General features: G+C 39.2%; 1 protein-coding gene across 8 annotated transcripts in view; it reads right to left on the bottom strand.

The window, feature by feature from the left end:
* The window catches only part of LOC136442148 (E3 ubiquitin-protein ligase UBR4-like), a 151,894-nt gene that overhangs the window by 83,811 nt on the left and 53,160 nt on the right, over window positions 1-14,923 (bottom strand). For all 8 annotated transcript variants that reach the window (XM_066438816.1, XM_066438812.1, XM_066438819.1 and 5 more), the window contains 11 exons: window positions 12,095-12,179; window positions 10,879-10,951; window positions 9,682-9,856; window positions 8,794-8,998; window positions 8,435-8,505; window positions 7,424-7,513; window positions 7,165-7,296; window positions 6,038-6,122; window positions 5,219-5,417; window positions 4,604-4,664; window positions 3,985-4,119 (listed from right to left, as the gene is read on the bottom strand). In XM_066438816.1, the coding sequence (XP_066294913.1) occupies window positions 3,985-4,119; window positions 4,604-4,664; window positions 5,219-5,417; window positions 6,038-6,122; window positions 7,165-7,296; window positions 7,424-7,513; window positions 8,435-8,505; window positions 8,794-8,998; window positions 9,682-9,856; window positions 10,879-10,951; window positions 12,095-12,179 (1,311 nt within the window). The remainder of the gene's footprint in view (window positions 1-3,984; window positions 4,120-4,603; window positions 4,665-5,218; window positions 5,418-6,037; window positions 6,123-7,164; window positions 7,297-7,423; window positions 7,514-8,434; window positions 8,506-8,793; window positions 8,999-9,681; window positions 9,857-10,878; window positions 10,952-12,094; window positions 12,180-14,923) is intronic.

The following is a 14,923-nucleotide window of genomic DNA, read 5'->3' as shown; positions in this document are numbered from 1 at the left end:
CGTCAAAAAGCCCACATGATTCTAGACCATTTTAGCACGAAGTTCAAGTGATTGAAAGTTGACTTACCTTGCTTTACGAAACTTGATCCTTTCTGCTCCCACTTTGATCCTTTCCAAGGGAAGGACCTAGGCAAACTACCCAGTAAATGGTTTAATGAATGTGAAATAAACAGTTGAATGTCTTTTAAAGTCCTTCATTTTTAGGGGGGAATTGGTATAAATTCAAGGCACCTCTACTCTTCGTTCGTCATCTGATTTGATAGGAGTGAAGAAGCCATGAGCAGCCAATTATCACCTCATTAAAGATGAATTAGACCGACTGATATGGACATGCGATTTTCCTCACACCCTGGAGTGTACGTGTGACCGGTGGATCCTCCAGCTCCAGGAAAACAAACAGGAAATTGGAAGGGCGGGGACACATTAGGGATGATTAGCCTGGAGCCTCATTTTCCAATGACCGAGTAGCGACTTTTGGAAGCGGAACAAAGATACTAGGCTGACCTCCAGGCTAGGGACACATAGACATGAAAGTTTTCCTCCAATGTGAATCCGTCGGTCGTCGTGGAGAAGGTCTATCAAAGGGTTATTCTGCATGGCAATCTTTCTTCATTACAACGTGACAAGCAGCATAGCAACTTTTGTACATCAAAAGCAGCTGATTTTATCCACAACTCTTCATACGTATAGCGACACACAGGTTCATAAAAGCATTCTAAACCCCCCAATCTAGAATCATCCCAGGCCTACCCTAGGCCCAAGACAGCATATATTGCTGTAAATAAATTGCCGTTTGTCGGTGTAACATGGCTGTGACTAAGTTTCTGCTAGTAGTTATGATATAGAGTTTGCAACGTACATGTAGGCGTGCAGGTACTGTACGGGAAGGCAAGTACCAATTTCTCTAACACCAAACAAAGTTCAGGGCTCATTTGAATTATTTTTTTTAACTATTCTAAACAACTCTTTTTAAAAAAGTCTCGATATTTTTTATAGCAGCACGAAAATTGTTTGAATTTTTTCTACATCTGAAAAACATCAATCTCAAGAAACAACGTTTAGATTTATTTTCATGTCATCTTGAAAATCCTTGAAGCTTTAAGATATAGCTAAGAAAAAAATATGTTCTTTTGAAAGTCCTGGTGGAAATTTGGGACTTCTTTCATTCTTTTCAGGAAAGTCTCGAGATTTTTTTGTATGGTACAAATTGACAAAGATGCTGAAAACGTGACCAACTTGCTCAAGTACGGTGTACTACTCGAAAAGGTCTTTTTGTCTGGATGCATGGCGCAACGTAGCTAGCTTTTTGCATGGTTGCAAGATATTGTTCTTTTTTCCAGAGGCAGTAGCGATATTCGAGTCGTGCTTCAATCACACACAGCTTACTGTGTTAATGTGCTCATGATAATCCACATGTTGACCAAGTAGGATTGCTATTTTGAAACTGACATGTGGGGTGAAGCGTAGGTCTCCATTTATCTGGAGTCTTCAACTTTATTTGTCACTTTGTTTCAACCGATCGGTCATATTTCCGTATGATGTCCAATTGGATCATTGACCTACAGAACTCTTAGTAAAGGCGACTTACCTTAGGTTGTGAATTCTTGATGATCGGTTTGGCATTTTCCAAGTTTCTTGCATGCATATGATGGACTGAGTATGCTTTGTAGATAAACTGCTTTTTGTCGGAGCAACGTGTCTGCAGCTTAGTTTTTGTTAGTCGGTATGACAGATGATGTTTGCATGTTAATAGTGTTGGCGTTACAGATGCTGTTTGTAAGGCAATTGCAACTTCTCAAACACGAAACAAAGTCCGGGGCTCATATAAAACTCTTGTTGAACTCTTTTCAGACAAAGCTTTCCCAAAAAATCGATATTTTTTAATACTTCAGGTACCAAAAATTTCGAGATTTTTTTCTTTAAACAGTTTGATTACAATCTCAAGAAACAAATGAAGATTAATCTCAATGCTATTTTGCAAGTCCGTGTAGCTTAACGCATATCTGACGGAAAATCGGAGTCTTCTTTACTTCTTTTCAAGAAAAGCTCGAGATTTTTTTTGTTAAGTACAACTTTTCAAAAAGTCATCCTACCTTCTTTTCCTCTCAGCCGACGGATATTTCATATTCCACTGCAGGCAAAGAAGTCAAATCCAAGCCGGTGAGAGTCTTCGCACTTTCAGTCGCCAAGAGAACCACAAAAATGCAAAAACGTGACCAACTTTCCCGAAGATGGTTATATGGTGTCCTCAATTGAATCTTTTCGCCGGGACGCACGGCGCACTGTCTGCTTGTTGTGTACGCAGTTCCAGGAGCCCGAAGCTACACTTACGTTTAGGTGTCGCATTTTTTGTCGAGGAGACTAACTCATTCCATTTTCTAACGTCGTTGTGATTGTGTGTCGTTCTTGAGTAACCTCAAAAGATATGCTTAGTTCGTTGTGCTTGTGTGTCGTTCTTGATTCACATTTTGAAACTGGTGTGTGTGGTGAAGCATGGGTCTGCATCTATTTGATGTCTTCAACTTTTATTTGTGAAACTTTTATTTGTGACTTTATTTCAACCAATCAACCTATCAATCAATCAACCCGTCATTCCTTTTTCAACTCATATTCAATCGGATCATTGACCTATCGATTTCTTGGTGAAGGGAACTTAGCTGTAAATGTTTTAAAAGTTGTTCTTTTACATGACAGTATACGTTATAGATAAACTGTTGTTTGCTGGTCGGTGAATAATGTCCTCTGTATAGTGTCTTTTCGTCGGGACCATTTTTTACCCAGTGCCAAGTTGCAGTCCCCATCTATACATAGATTAGATGTTGCAATTTTTCCGAAGTAGATAAACGTCATTCGCTGTGCTCCTGTGATGTTGTTCTTACTTCTTTGTCCCTGCGTTGCTTGCCAATATAGCTTACTGTGCATATGATAATCCACGCGTTGAACAGGCCGGATTGTCATTTGAAACTCTGGTGCGCCGTGAAGCGTAAGTCTGGATTCAGTAAATTTGGTGTCAACTTTTATCTGTTGCTTTATTTTGATCATCTAGTCATTTGTTCATCTCATATCACAGTTAAAGGGGACTGTTAGTAAGGCATGAACCAATATCTCCAACTCGAAATGGAATCCATAGCTGTACAAGGTAACAGTTACTCATGATCAAGCAACTAGATAATACTTGAAAGCGGCCATGTGTTTTAGACAGCATCCACTATTTTTCGTCAGTGACTGGACGAACATCTGGATCTACCAGCTTTTAACCCAAAATTCAGAATTGATATGTTGAAGACAAATCTAAGATGGTTCAATAAATGAAGTTAAGACAAGGTTGTATGCTAATAAGGCAATCAGCTCCTATTGTTTGAGTAGCTAAATGTTGTCTTGACTTCTTTATTTTATAAGTTCTTAGATAGCTCAGCTAAAACATGTGTTCAACCTTTTTTTCTTCACTTTTTTCCCATGTTAGCAACAAAAATCTCGAGATTTTTAGACCAGCTAATGAAAAATCTCGAGATTTTTGTAATAGGAACCAAAAAAATATCGAAATTTTTCAAAAAAATCTCGATTTTTTTCCCAAAAAATTTCGAGATTTTTTTGAAAAATTGGGAAATAAAAAAAAATCTCGAAATTAATTTCGAGATTTTTTTATTTTCAATGAAGCATGAAGAGTCTCACTGGGTGGTATTATGATCCATCATGTAACAGAGAACCTTTCCACAAAATATCTGACCCATAGGTATAAAATGTGATAGTCTAGAAGCACTAGTCCAAACACAACTGCTCAGTCCAAATTTAATCTGCTCACTGTTTTGGTAACTTTCCCTCCAACAACAGGAGTACCATTATACACACATACAGCTAGCAGGCTGCCCTGACTGGATGGACTCAACATAAATCAACTGCATACAATAAAGGAATGTTGAGGTAACAAACTTCCTAACAATTACTAATTGATGCTGATTATTGCTATCAAGGTCAATGTTTTACCTTGTGCTCATAGTAGTCCACTTTGTTGGTGTGCAAAGATGACAGCAGAGCCTTGGCATGTTGCTGTACAGATACTGGTAGGGCAGGGTTCAGCAGCTCCATGGTCATCTTTAAACAACCTTCCCTCTGACTTTCCTGAAATTATATCAAACACTTCTTCAACTTGGTATGGTGTCATGGATCTGTCAATACTGTCATCAAGTTGGTATGTCTTCAGATGGTGGAGAATTCCTCTTACATAACCTGAAATTTTCTTAGCTGCCAATGTTTTGGCAGTCGATAGAGGGGCACTGTCACAAGAATGCTTTTCAACACGGGACAACCCTGGTCTGGGTTCATGACTCACCTTGCAGTGAGCAGTAGCAGCTGTCAGTCAGACATGATGAAGGCAGCAGGCTACCCAAACTATGGCAGGTAAGAGAGTCCATGGCTGTTCTACACTATCCCATGACCTACATGTATATGTATCAACCTCATGACATCTAAAAAACTATCATTATCTATTACATTCATTAAGTACAATCTAATAATCATAATTCTGTTATTTAGCATCATTTAGGAGAAATGACTTGTATTTTACAACTTTGTAACTTCAGAATCTCATGTCTTAACAACTTACTGTGCTGTCAGGGAAGATGGCAAAACAACCTTCCAGCACCTCCAGGGCACTGGTGATCAGTCTGTGGACATGAGGAACACGTAAAGGTCAGCAAAGTCTTATCTTTAGTACAAACTGGACATTATGCAAATGTGCCATGTATGGTCAGCAAATCATTCTAGGACTACATGTTGATACGACTTCTATAAGCATTGTTATTAACCAGTAAACCTCTGGCACGTCTGCACGGGGACTTTCATTTTGTATATAGCATTGTAGTGTAGGAGTTGTTCATACTATGAAGATGGATTTAGTATGCTTTGAAGTTCATAGCATTTCTAGATGAATGATATGCAAAGTTAACTGATTTTTCTTCTTTATCTTTGCCTCTGCACGACATGTCCATTCTGCTGAGACATGTCATGAATACAAAAAAGCCTAATAATATAATGTAATTATGGTTTCTCAATCAGTTAATGAGACAAGATAATGCAACAAATTTAAAAAAAAACCTTAGACTAAATATTTCACAGAGGCCTATTTCTTTGCATGAGTAATGTGAACCAGTGCTATTCCTTTCTAACAGAACAGGACTGGCTGGTCAGTTGTGAGAGGTAGCCTGTAGTGTTTACTGACCTGTCTGTAGTGGACAGAGTCTCCTCAGGCTGCACGGCGGCCTGTGGGTGTGGTGCAGACGCGGCTGTCAGGTAATGACCAGTGGAGGACGAGGGAAACTCCTCAAGCTCATCTGGCCAACCAAAGGCCTCCTTACTTTTTCCATACACTTTGATGGAATCAACCATAGTAACTCCAGAGGGGTCCAGAGAAGCTCCAACTAAAAACAACAACAACAATACAGCAGAAATTCTCATTCTTACTTCTTGGATAAAGGAGTGAAATGTAAATCAGTCAACTGAAGTGATGCATGATGAATTTTAACCACATGTACATGTAGTTGCAGTGCAATGCAGCTTTGCTGCGGTTCACGGTTTTAGGTCACCCCTACTCTTCTTGATAAGTGTGTTGGGTTCTTTTACACAGTGTCACACACACACACACACACACACACACACACACACACACACAATTACACTCACTAACAAGCATGTCATATAAACATAAACACACACACACACATATACACAAACACACACACAAAGAAACATAATTATACATAGCCTACTAATTCAAGGTAACAATCTTGTTGTTTGGTTCTGCCTGAAACATTTGAATGTAAAAGGCCCAAGTACATGTGTAACTGACCACGAGCTGGCAAAAAGCTGTAATAATTTCTTTCCATGTACATCATCATCTCATCTTGTCGTGAGAGTGTCACGGATGGACATCACCCTCCTCCTCCAGTCCTCCCTGCCCTTCAGATCATTGCTCTTGCCCTCCATGTCCATGTACAAAGGATGCAAAATTGACTGTGGATGACAGATATCATTTACTTACCAAAGAGTGTACCAGACCTGTCTGCCATCAGGGACTCTTCTCTGGTGAAAGGAAGGTCAAACCAGCGGTTGCGGGTTAGGGTGCACTGAATCAGGAAAATTAGGGATGGTTCATTAATGACACTGTCAAACGAAGATTTCATTTTCTATTAAACATTTATGTTGAGTGTGTGTGTGTGTGTGTGTGTGTGTGTGTGTGTGTGTGTTAGCAGGATCCAAAAGAGTTAGCAATGAATCCCTTTCATCATTCCATACTGACTAAAACACTCAATTTCCAGTTGGGTAGTTACTGCCCCAAAAGAAAATTTATAATGATGCTTGCCTGAAACTAAGAGTTGTTTGTTCATTCTAGAATACAGAAGGGGAATGGAAATTGTTTATTTATGACATGAAAACGGATCTCATAACTGATGAAGAACCACAAAGTTAATAACAGCTTTGAATCCATGCCACAACACAGAATAAACTCCTGAAGCTGTCATTAGTGACCTGGAGGCCTCCTTCATGATTTGAGGTTTGAAACCCCAAAACTAGTTTTAGACAGGTTTGACATCGACTCATGGCATTGACAATACCTCGTCACACGTCAACACATTATTGTGACAGTCATACATTGATCATTATACATTGTGAAACTGACTGTAACTGCTGCACAATTTCTTTTGTTAAATCAACATGCAGTGCGGCAAACAGTGACTTTACCATGGCTTGTCTGTAGACTACTACTAGGCAAACTGATCAAAGTTTTCTGATCTACAGGTATACCCTTTAGGTAGAGAACCAGAAGAAGAGTCTAAACTGGATGAATATACAATGTACATGTAGATCCCTTAAGTACAGTTCTTCACCACAAACAAATCCTTGTGTTGCATAAAACAGGCAAAGTAAATTACAGACCATTCACTCGTTTTCAAACAAGAACTAAATATAATACTTCTTTCCAATTGGCAAAGTTAGTATCATACAAAAAACTTATAATAAATGATAACATGTACCTCTTTGTTATTACCTGTGGTACATGTACTGTACTATGTGGCGTGAAAAGGCCCTGATCATGAAGACCTCTGCAGCTATATTTGGAATACCATACCGTAATGTCTGGATAAGGCCTGAGTTAAGAAACCTCACCTGTATGGGTCTGCCAAATATCTCCAAGAATGAAGGAGCTCGTTCCACCGACTGAGACCCCACATGGACCCGCAGCCCGGTCATCACCATGGTGGGGTTGGGGTTGATGATCTCAATGGAAAAACCAGAGGGCTGCAAGAATGGAAGAGTTCAACAACAACTCACATGTAGCACTGTCCTCAACTTACAGACCATCCTTCATGTAGGCTTTAGAGAGACCATATCAATAGACTACTATGGTGCAAGAACATGACCATACCTTAGTGCTTGCCACAAACATCCCTGTGGTGTTCAGTCGGTGCTTCAGTTGTTGTAAGTTGTAAACTTGCAGCAAGTCATTGCCCCCAAACTGAAATAAAACATCAATACAATGCTAATCAATTCATATATCATAATTCAACTAGTTATTTCTAGAGAACCAGTCAAATATAATACAAAATCAATGAGCAAAGATGAGAGTGGTCTCTTAGAGGTGTAAGACTACATTCAAGTAGTAAATAACAGACTGAATTCATTACAATGTGTTTGAATGAGACTCTTGTGATTACAATACTGTGAGATGTTTTATCGGATTTTGAAACCAAAAATTCCTACACACGTTACATTTATCAGGAAAAGGTACTGCAGTGTACATGATCTTTGTACAAGTGAAATTCAGTTTCATGGTAGCACCTTCAAACTATATGGTCCTTGGCAGGAATCATACTCTGGTGAAACAAGGTCAGGATTTTGGACCAACTTCCAATAAACTTTGACTGCTGCTTACGTGATGTGTTCATAAGGTACATGTCAAACTGGGTCAGTCCTCCTGATCAGGGTTTCGCCAACAATTTTGTACGTCTGAATCCCTCCAGTTGGAGGAAAGTCATGGTGGCTCTGTGCTTAGGTTTGTTGATTTAGAAGCTAAAGGTGCTGGGTTCCAATCCCTTGCAGACCCCACAGAAAGGTACTTTAATTTCCTCACTTGACTTGAAAACGAGTACCTACACTGCTGTAGCTGTCCTGTCAGACAGATGTAAAGTCGAGGTCCTAAGCTACAGTCTTGTTTTATGCAGCTGTGTACAAAACCAGTGTGTACTGGTTATGTGAAGAAATAGACGTCTACAATCATGTAACTTTGGAGGACAGTAAACCATTCTACCTGGTTTTATGCAGCTCAAACTACATGTAAGCATGCTATGCCTTGTGGTGGTTTGCCAATTTTGCAATAGAAACAAATCCTCTACTTAATATGATATTCGTCATGTCTCTGCCAACTGTTTCTGCCTACCTCCACATCTGTCATGGACTGCTGGTGTTCAAAGAAGTCCACAGGGAAGGTAACCTGGGAGGATGGCCGACCTACATAACACAAGCTTCGTTAGCTAATAGGCAAACACTATACTGTACTGCAACTAATATATACTGTCAAACCTGCATGCCCTGAGACAAGATACATGTCACTTCATGAGATGCATAATATGACGAAAGTTGCTGTTAATTACTACTTGAAAATATACCATTACAACTAGAAATACTGTATTGGTTACTGGCTTGAATCTATCAAGGAGGACTGATTTAAAAAAAAGAATATTTTGTATTAAGTTCTGTATTACTTAGGACAGTTGGATGAAACAGACTAAAAGTTACCAGTTTTGGGTGGTTTCCTCTGACTGACAGGCCGAGGTCCACCACAGACACTAACAGACTGGAAGGCAGACTGCATCCAGTAACTGGTGGAGTCAACATTGGCCATGTAAATCTTCAGACTGCCGTCTTCACACAGTAGGATGAGGGTGGTGCGCTGGTTGTCTGAGCTGGCAGACGTGTGGCGGATGGCAACCATGTCCTGGATCTGGGTAGAGCAGGAGTTACTGTTACACTGAATATTGAAAGGGAATCATGATCATGCACTCAATCTTCCTTCTATAAAGATATGGGAACAAAAAAAAACTAACATTTGATGAACCATGCTAAGTGAACACATTTCCCACATTTGCATACCCATAATTGATTGTACAATATATGTACAATGTACATAGTGTCATTACAGGGCTCCAAATACCCACATGCAATTTGCAGAAGAAAATTGGTGTTTGTTTGTAAAGATATAAACATCTTGCATATCAACAAAATTGAATCATGAATGAATCCATTATCAGTATGAGTGTATCAACACCTTGTCAGTCCAAAATATTTGGTGAAGTGTTTCTTAAATTGCAACTTGGTATGTACCAAAGTACTGTATTTTCTCGTAGAAAATAATAATACAGTATAAGGTGCAATAAAATTTGATGATGTCATCCATACGGTCAGCAGTGTGACAATGGACTTGGCCTCATACTCTAGACTGTACGTACTCCAGGATGTACATTTAGACTGACATCACAGTAACAGTGGTCTGAAGCCATATAGAAATTAATAAATCTAGCAATGATTTATGAATCTGGTTATCAGCAAACTCTTGGCATACTATTTAGTAATCCACACACATCTGTCCCCCCTCTAAGTTGTACCTGTTCAGACAAAGACACAAACCTTGGATTTTGCAGGAACTGTTTTGATTTCTTGAACCAAGATGGAGTCTGGTTTGACCATGATAACCACCGGAGTCCCCGCAGTCTGAGTCAGACAGCAGATCAGCCCAGGGTGGTTCAACACTTCACTCCACTGACACAGGGACGGACTGGTGCCTTTCCCTGCACCATTGGAACTACACGTACACACAGAGAACATTGGTGGGATGGGTAATCATTAACTCATACAAATGTAGGTGAGATACTTCAGCTTACAAAATACAACTTCCAGTTGGCATGAGTTTCTTCCCAAAAGGCAATTCTATTATTCATGTCGGTAATGTCATACCAAGGATATCTGCCATGCTATTCCAAAAGATTGAACAGTATAAACAAGACATCAACATGCACACATGAAATAACATACAAGTGTCAGGTATAAACTTTAGAGAACTTGAAGCAAATTGAAACTGGTCAAACAAATTAAATGGACAGACAGACACATGATATCCCCCTACACTTGGTCTACAACTATTCTAAGCTTTAACTTCCAGCAACTAATACATAAAGAACTTAGAAATTTGTAAATAAAGCAACATTCAATACTCAATGAAGACATCCCATAGTAATCAGTATCTATAAATTATTGCTTTCTATCAACAAGCAATTTCAGTTAAACAAGTTGCTGAGTTTGGTAGGTCCTAAGCATTACAGACATTCCCTTAAAAGAAAGACAATGAGTCTAGACAAGGAGTCTATCTTTACTGCACATATTACAACAGGGCTCGAAATTCATTTCATTTTCTGGAAATAGGTGCACCCGACAAAAAAAATTAGGTGCACAGAAAGAATTTTGGGTGCACCATATAGAATTAAGTTGAATGTCAGCAAAACCTAATAACGAAGTTGAACACTCTTAAGAACTTCAATCTGTACTTTTATAGCTAACCTTAGAATTTCAAGTGATACAACAAGTTAAGTACAACAAAGGGTTATATTGCTATTTCTGATATTTACATTTCAAGAATATTCTGTATACTTTGTGTACATTGGTGTCTTTACCCTAAAGCCTAGTGTAGACAAAAATATCTACAAAAATATCTAGGTGCACTGGTGTACCCACTGTCAAAAATTATGTGCACAGCTCCAATTTTGGGTGCACATGCACCCAGTATTTCGAGCCCTGTTACAATCATGACATGATTGTACCCACACTAACCTTCGCAGGGTCACTGGAAAGACAGGACTCAGCTCAGTCACGATTTTCTTCAGGGGAGCAATGAAGTTTTTTCCTGCAGACACAAAGCATTTACAATGTATATAACAAAGGGGAACTTTGTATCCAAGTGACTCTATCCTACAGTGCCATCTAGCTCTAACAAAAGTACTGCAGCTGCAATCTATTTAAGATGCCGATTACATCCAACAAGGAATTAATCTAAATATTAAATACTAATCAATCAATATTTGCAATAGTTGTCATTCTTATTTTAATTCTTATTTTATACTTATACATATAATACCTAACAGTCTATATACATGTATGTAACTAAAGGTATTCTTCCTCATTTTCATGTATCCAGAAGTCTTAGTTTTATCATGGAATTGAAATAACTCTGACAAATAGTATTTCTGTGAGGATGTGTACAGTTGTAGCATCATTCAATGACAGTGAAACCTGTACTAGTGACCACCTTAAAAGGTTGTAAAGACCCCCTGACTATTGTGGCCACTTTTTGGTGATCCCTTAATTCACTCTCCCACTGATCTTTTCCCACCTTTTCTACCAGTCCCTTGAGTGGTCAGTATTAGACAGATTGGACTAGATGAGGGTTATGTGAGGATGTAAATATGGTGGGTGTTGGGGACATTTGGCTGGTGGTAATAAATCTGTATAATTCTGTGATTTGCTGTTAATCACATTTTATACAATACAATGGGGATGACAGCTGAGTGGTTAGCCACCATACACAGGACTGAGACGTCATGTTTCGGCTCCTGGAATTCCTGGTGTCGGTGTAAATGGGTACCTGACTTCAGTTGGGGAGTTAAGAAAGTGCACATAAGAAACAGTAAATTGATGACCCATTGTCCATATAGTCTCAAAAGGCTATCGTGGGTTCTTTACCTCTTTTACCAGGCTGAGCACATTTCGCCCAACACTGGGAAGGACAATTAACATCTGTCAAATACATGCAAGGCAAGTACGTATTGATATCATGTTATGATCAGTTCCACTCTCATCTAGTTGTAGTAAGATTGTAAGGCACCAGGTGACTTAATCCTCCATGTGTCATGATATCAAGGTCAAATATCAGATGAAAAATGATTGTATTATTAGATAAATTTGAATATGGTAAAACCTCATAATTAAGACAATTTTAAGTTACCCAGAAGTAAATGTGGTTCCAGAATGAAGCCTGCTAAAGACTGACCTTGTGTGTAGGAGAAGAAGATCAGCTGGAGAGCGTGGGAGTAGTAGAGAGAGACACCTCCTCCACAGATCTGCCCTGCAGACTCCTGCACAAACATCAGCAAACATCACGTATCATGCATGGTACAAACAGACAGTTAGGTACGTCTGGTCAGACTCCTGTACAAACATCAGCAAACATCACGTATCATGTATGGTACAAACAAACAGTTAGGTACGTCTGGTCAGACTCCTGCACAAACATCAGCAAACATCACGTATCATGCATGGTACAAACAGACAGTTAGGTACGTCTGGTCAGGCTCCTGCACAAACATCAGCAAACATCACGTATCATGTATGGTACAAACAAACAGTTAGGTACGTCTGGTCAGACTCCTGCACAAACATCAGCAAACATCACGTATCATGTATGGTACAAACAAACAGTTAGGTACGTCTGGTCAGACTCCTGCACAAACAGCAGCAAACATCACGTATCATGTATGGTACAAACAGACAGTTAGGTACGTCTGGTCAGACTCCTGCACAAACAGCAGCAAACATCACGTATCATGCATGGTACAAACAGACAGTTAGGTACGTCTGGTCAGACTCCTGCACAAACATCAGCAAACATCACGTATCATGCATGGTACAAACAGACAGTTAGGTACGTCTGGTCAGACTCCTGCACAAACATCAGCAAACATCACGTATCATGTATGGTACAAACAAACAGTTAGGTACGTCTGGTCAGACTCCTGCACAAACAGCAGCAAACATCACGTATCATGTATGGTACAAACAAACAGTTAGGTACGTCTGGTCAGACTCCTGCACAAACAGCAGCAAACATCACGTATCATGTATGGTACAAACAAACAGTTAGGTACGTCTGGTCAGACTCCTGCACAAACAGCAGCAAACATCACGTATCATGTATGGTACAAACAAACAGTTAGGTACGTCTGGTCAGACTCCTGCACAAACAGCAGCAAACATCACGTATCATGCATGGTACAAACAGACAGTTAGGTACGTCTGGTCAGACTCCTGCACAAACATCAGCAAACATCACGTATCATGCATGGTACAAACAGACAGTTAGGTACGTCTGCACAAACATCAGCAAACATCATGTATCATGCATGGTACAAACAGACAGTTAGGTACGTCTGGTCAGACTCCTGCACAAACATCAGCAAACATCACGTATCATGCATGGTACAAACAGACAGTTAGGTACGTCTGCACAAACATCAGCAAACATCATGTATCATGCATGGTACAAACAGACAGTTAGGTACGTCTGGTCAGACTCCTGCACAAACATCAGCAAACATCACGTGTCATGCATGGTACAAACAAACAGTTAGGTACGTCTGGTCAGCTCAGTCTGTAGAACATTACTGCATAGAAACAAATGAATGAACCATGCCTTAGTAACTACAGTGTGTACTTGCTGTGCATGGATTAACAATTTGAAATCAATGAGTACATGATTGTGTTTCAAGCTTAAACAAACTAGACTTTGAAGTCTTCCACAGTCATTAGTATGTCATGACTACTATGAGAACAAATTTTTATTGTATAAACAAGATATACTGACTAAAAACCATGTCTTCTAGATGTACAGTGTAATAGTTTGTACCTGTGAGATGTTCAAGTCGCACCACAACAGTCAGAAAACAAGAAATACATAGAAAGCAAACTTTAAACAACTGAAACTGTCTATAAGAATTTGTGATGAGTTAATGAGACAGTCCTTACTGTTCTCTGTAACATTCAAACCTTCGCGATCGACAAACTACTAAAGACTTAAGAACCTGTTCATATTAAGCCTACAGTGGTAGAAATACTTTCTTTCAGTGTTCTGCAATATTGCAGAATGTCAAAATTTTGTTCTGCAATTTGAAAATATTTTCTGCAAATACACATGCCTCCATACTACAACCTTCTCAACTTAATAATGCCTACTTATTTACATCATAATATGCCTACTTATTCACATCATATCTAGCTTTGCAACATTGCTGTAATTCTTTATCTTTATTCTTTAGCAAAGATTGAAACAGGAATAGCATACATGCATGTAAAAAAATATTCAAATTTATAGTGAAAATTGCAACAGCAAAAGCGTATCTATTCAATATCAATGAAATCAAAATTAATCTTTGTTTCATAATTGCAGTATGTGTATTAAAATTAAAAACAAATTCAACAGCCAGCCTGATCAGGGGGACAAGTGCATTATATCCTTGCGAGAAATACGTAAAAAACGTGTTTGAAATACATGAGAAAAAAACTTTTGTCGGTGCGAGGCAGTTGGAACGCACGGAAACGCCGCCAGCTTGCGCGGCGCTGTGGGTTTCAGTTTATGTATGGCGCCGCTAGTTTGTTGAGTCTATATAGAAGCCTAAATTGAGAACCATTGAATCCTGAGCCTGATTTTTTTCATTCTGCAAAATTGCAGGTTGTTTAATGTTTCTTCTGCAATCTTGAAAATCCTTCTGCAATTTGCAGATTGCAGACAGGTATTTCGAATGCTGGCCTATCATAGCCAGTTGAATTAGATTAAAGAGTTACCCGGCTAATTTAGTCGACTATCTTAGCCTAATATGAATGCAAATCAGCTAAGAGTTTTATCAGGATATGTCCGATCCTCCTCCTGAGGTAGATTCAATTTACCCTGCTAAAACCCTTACTAGGCTGGTTAATCTGTGTTCAGATCAGGCTAAGATAGCCGGCTAAATTAGCCGTGTAACTCTTTAATTCAATTCAACCAGCTACATGAATGGTAGGCTTGATATGAACGGGGTATAAGAAGATGAATGCTACATAAACATGT

Source organism: Branchiostoma lanceolatum, chromosome 9, assembly GCF_035083965.1.
Source record: "Branchiostoma lanceolatum isolate klBraLanc5 chromosome 9, klBraLanc5.hap2, whole genome shotgun sequence".
NCBI classification, from domain to species: domain Eukaryota; kingdom Metazoa; phylum Chordata; class Leptocardii; order Amphioxiformes; family Branchiostomatidae; genus Branchiostoma; species Branchiostoma lanceolatum.
This window is presented reverse-complemented; position numbering and strand designations above follow the sequence as displayed.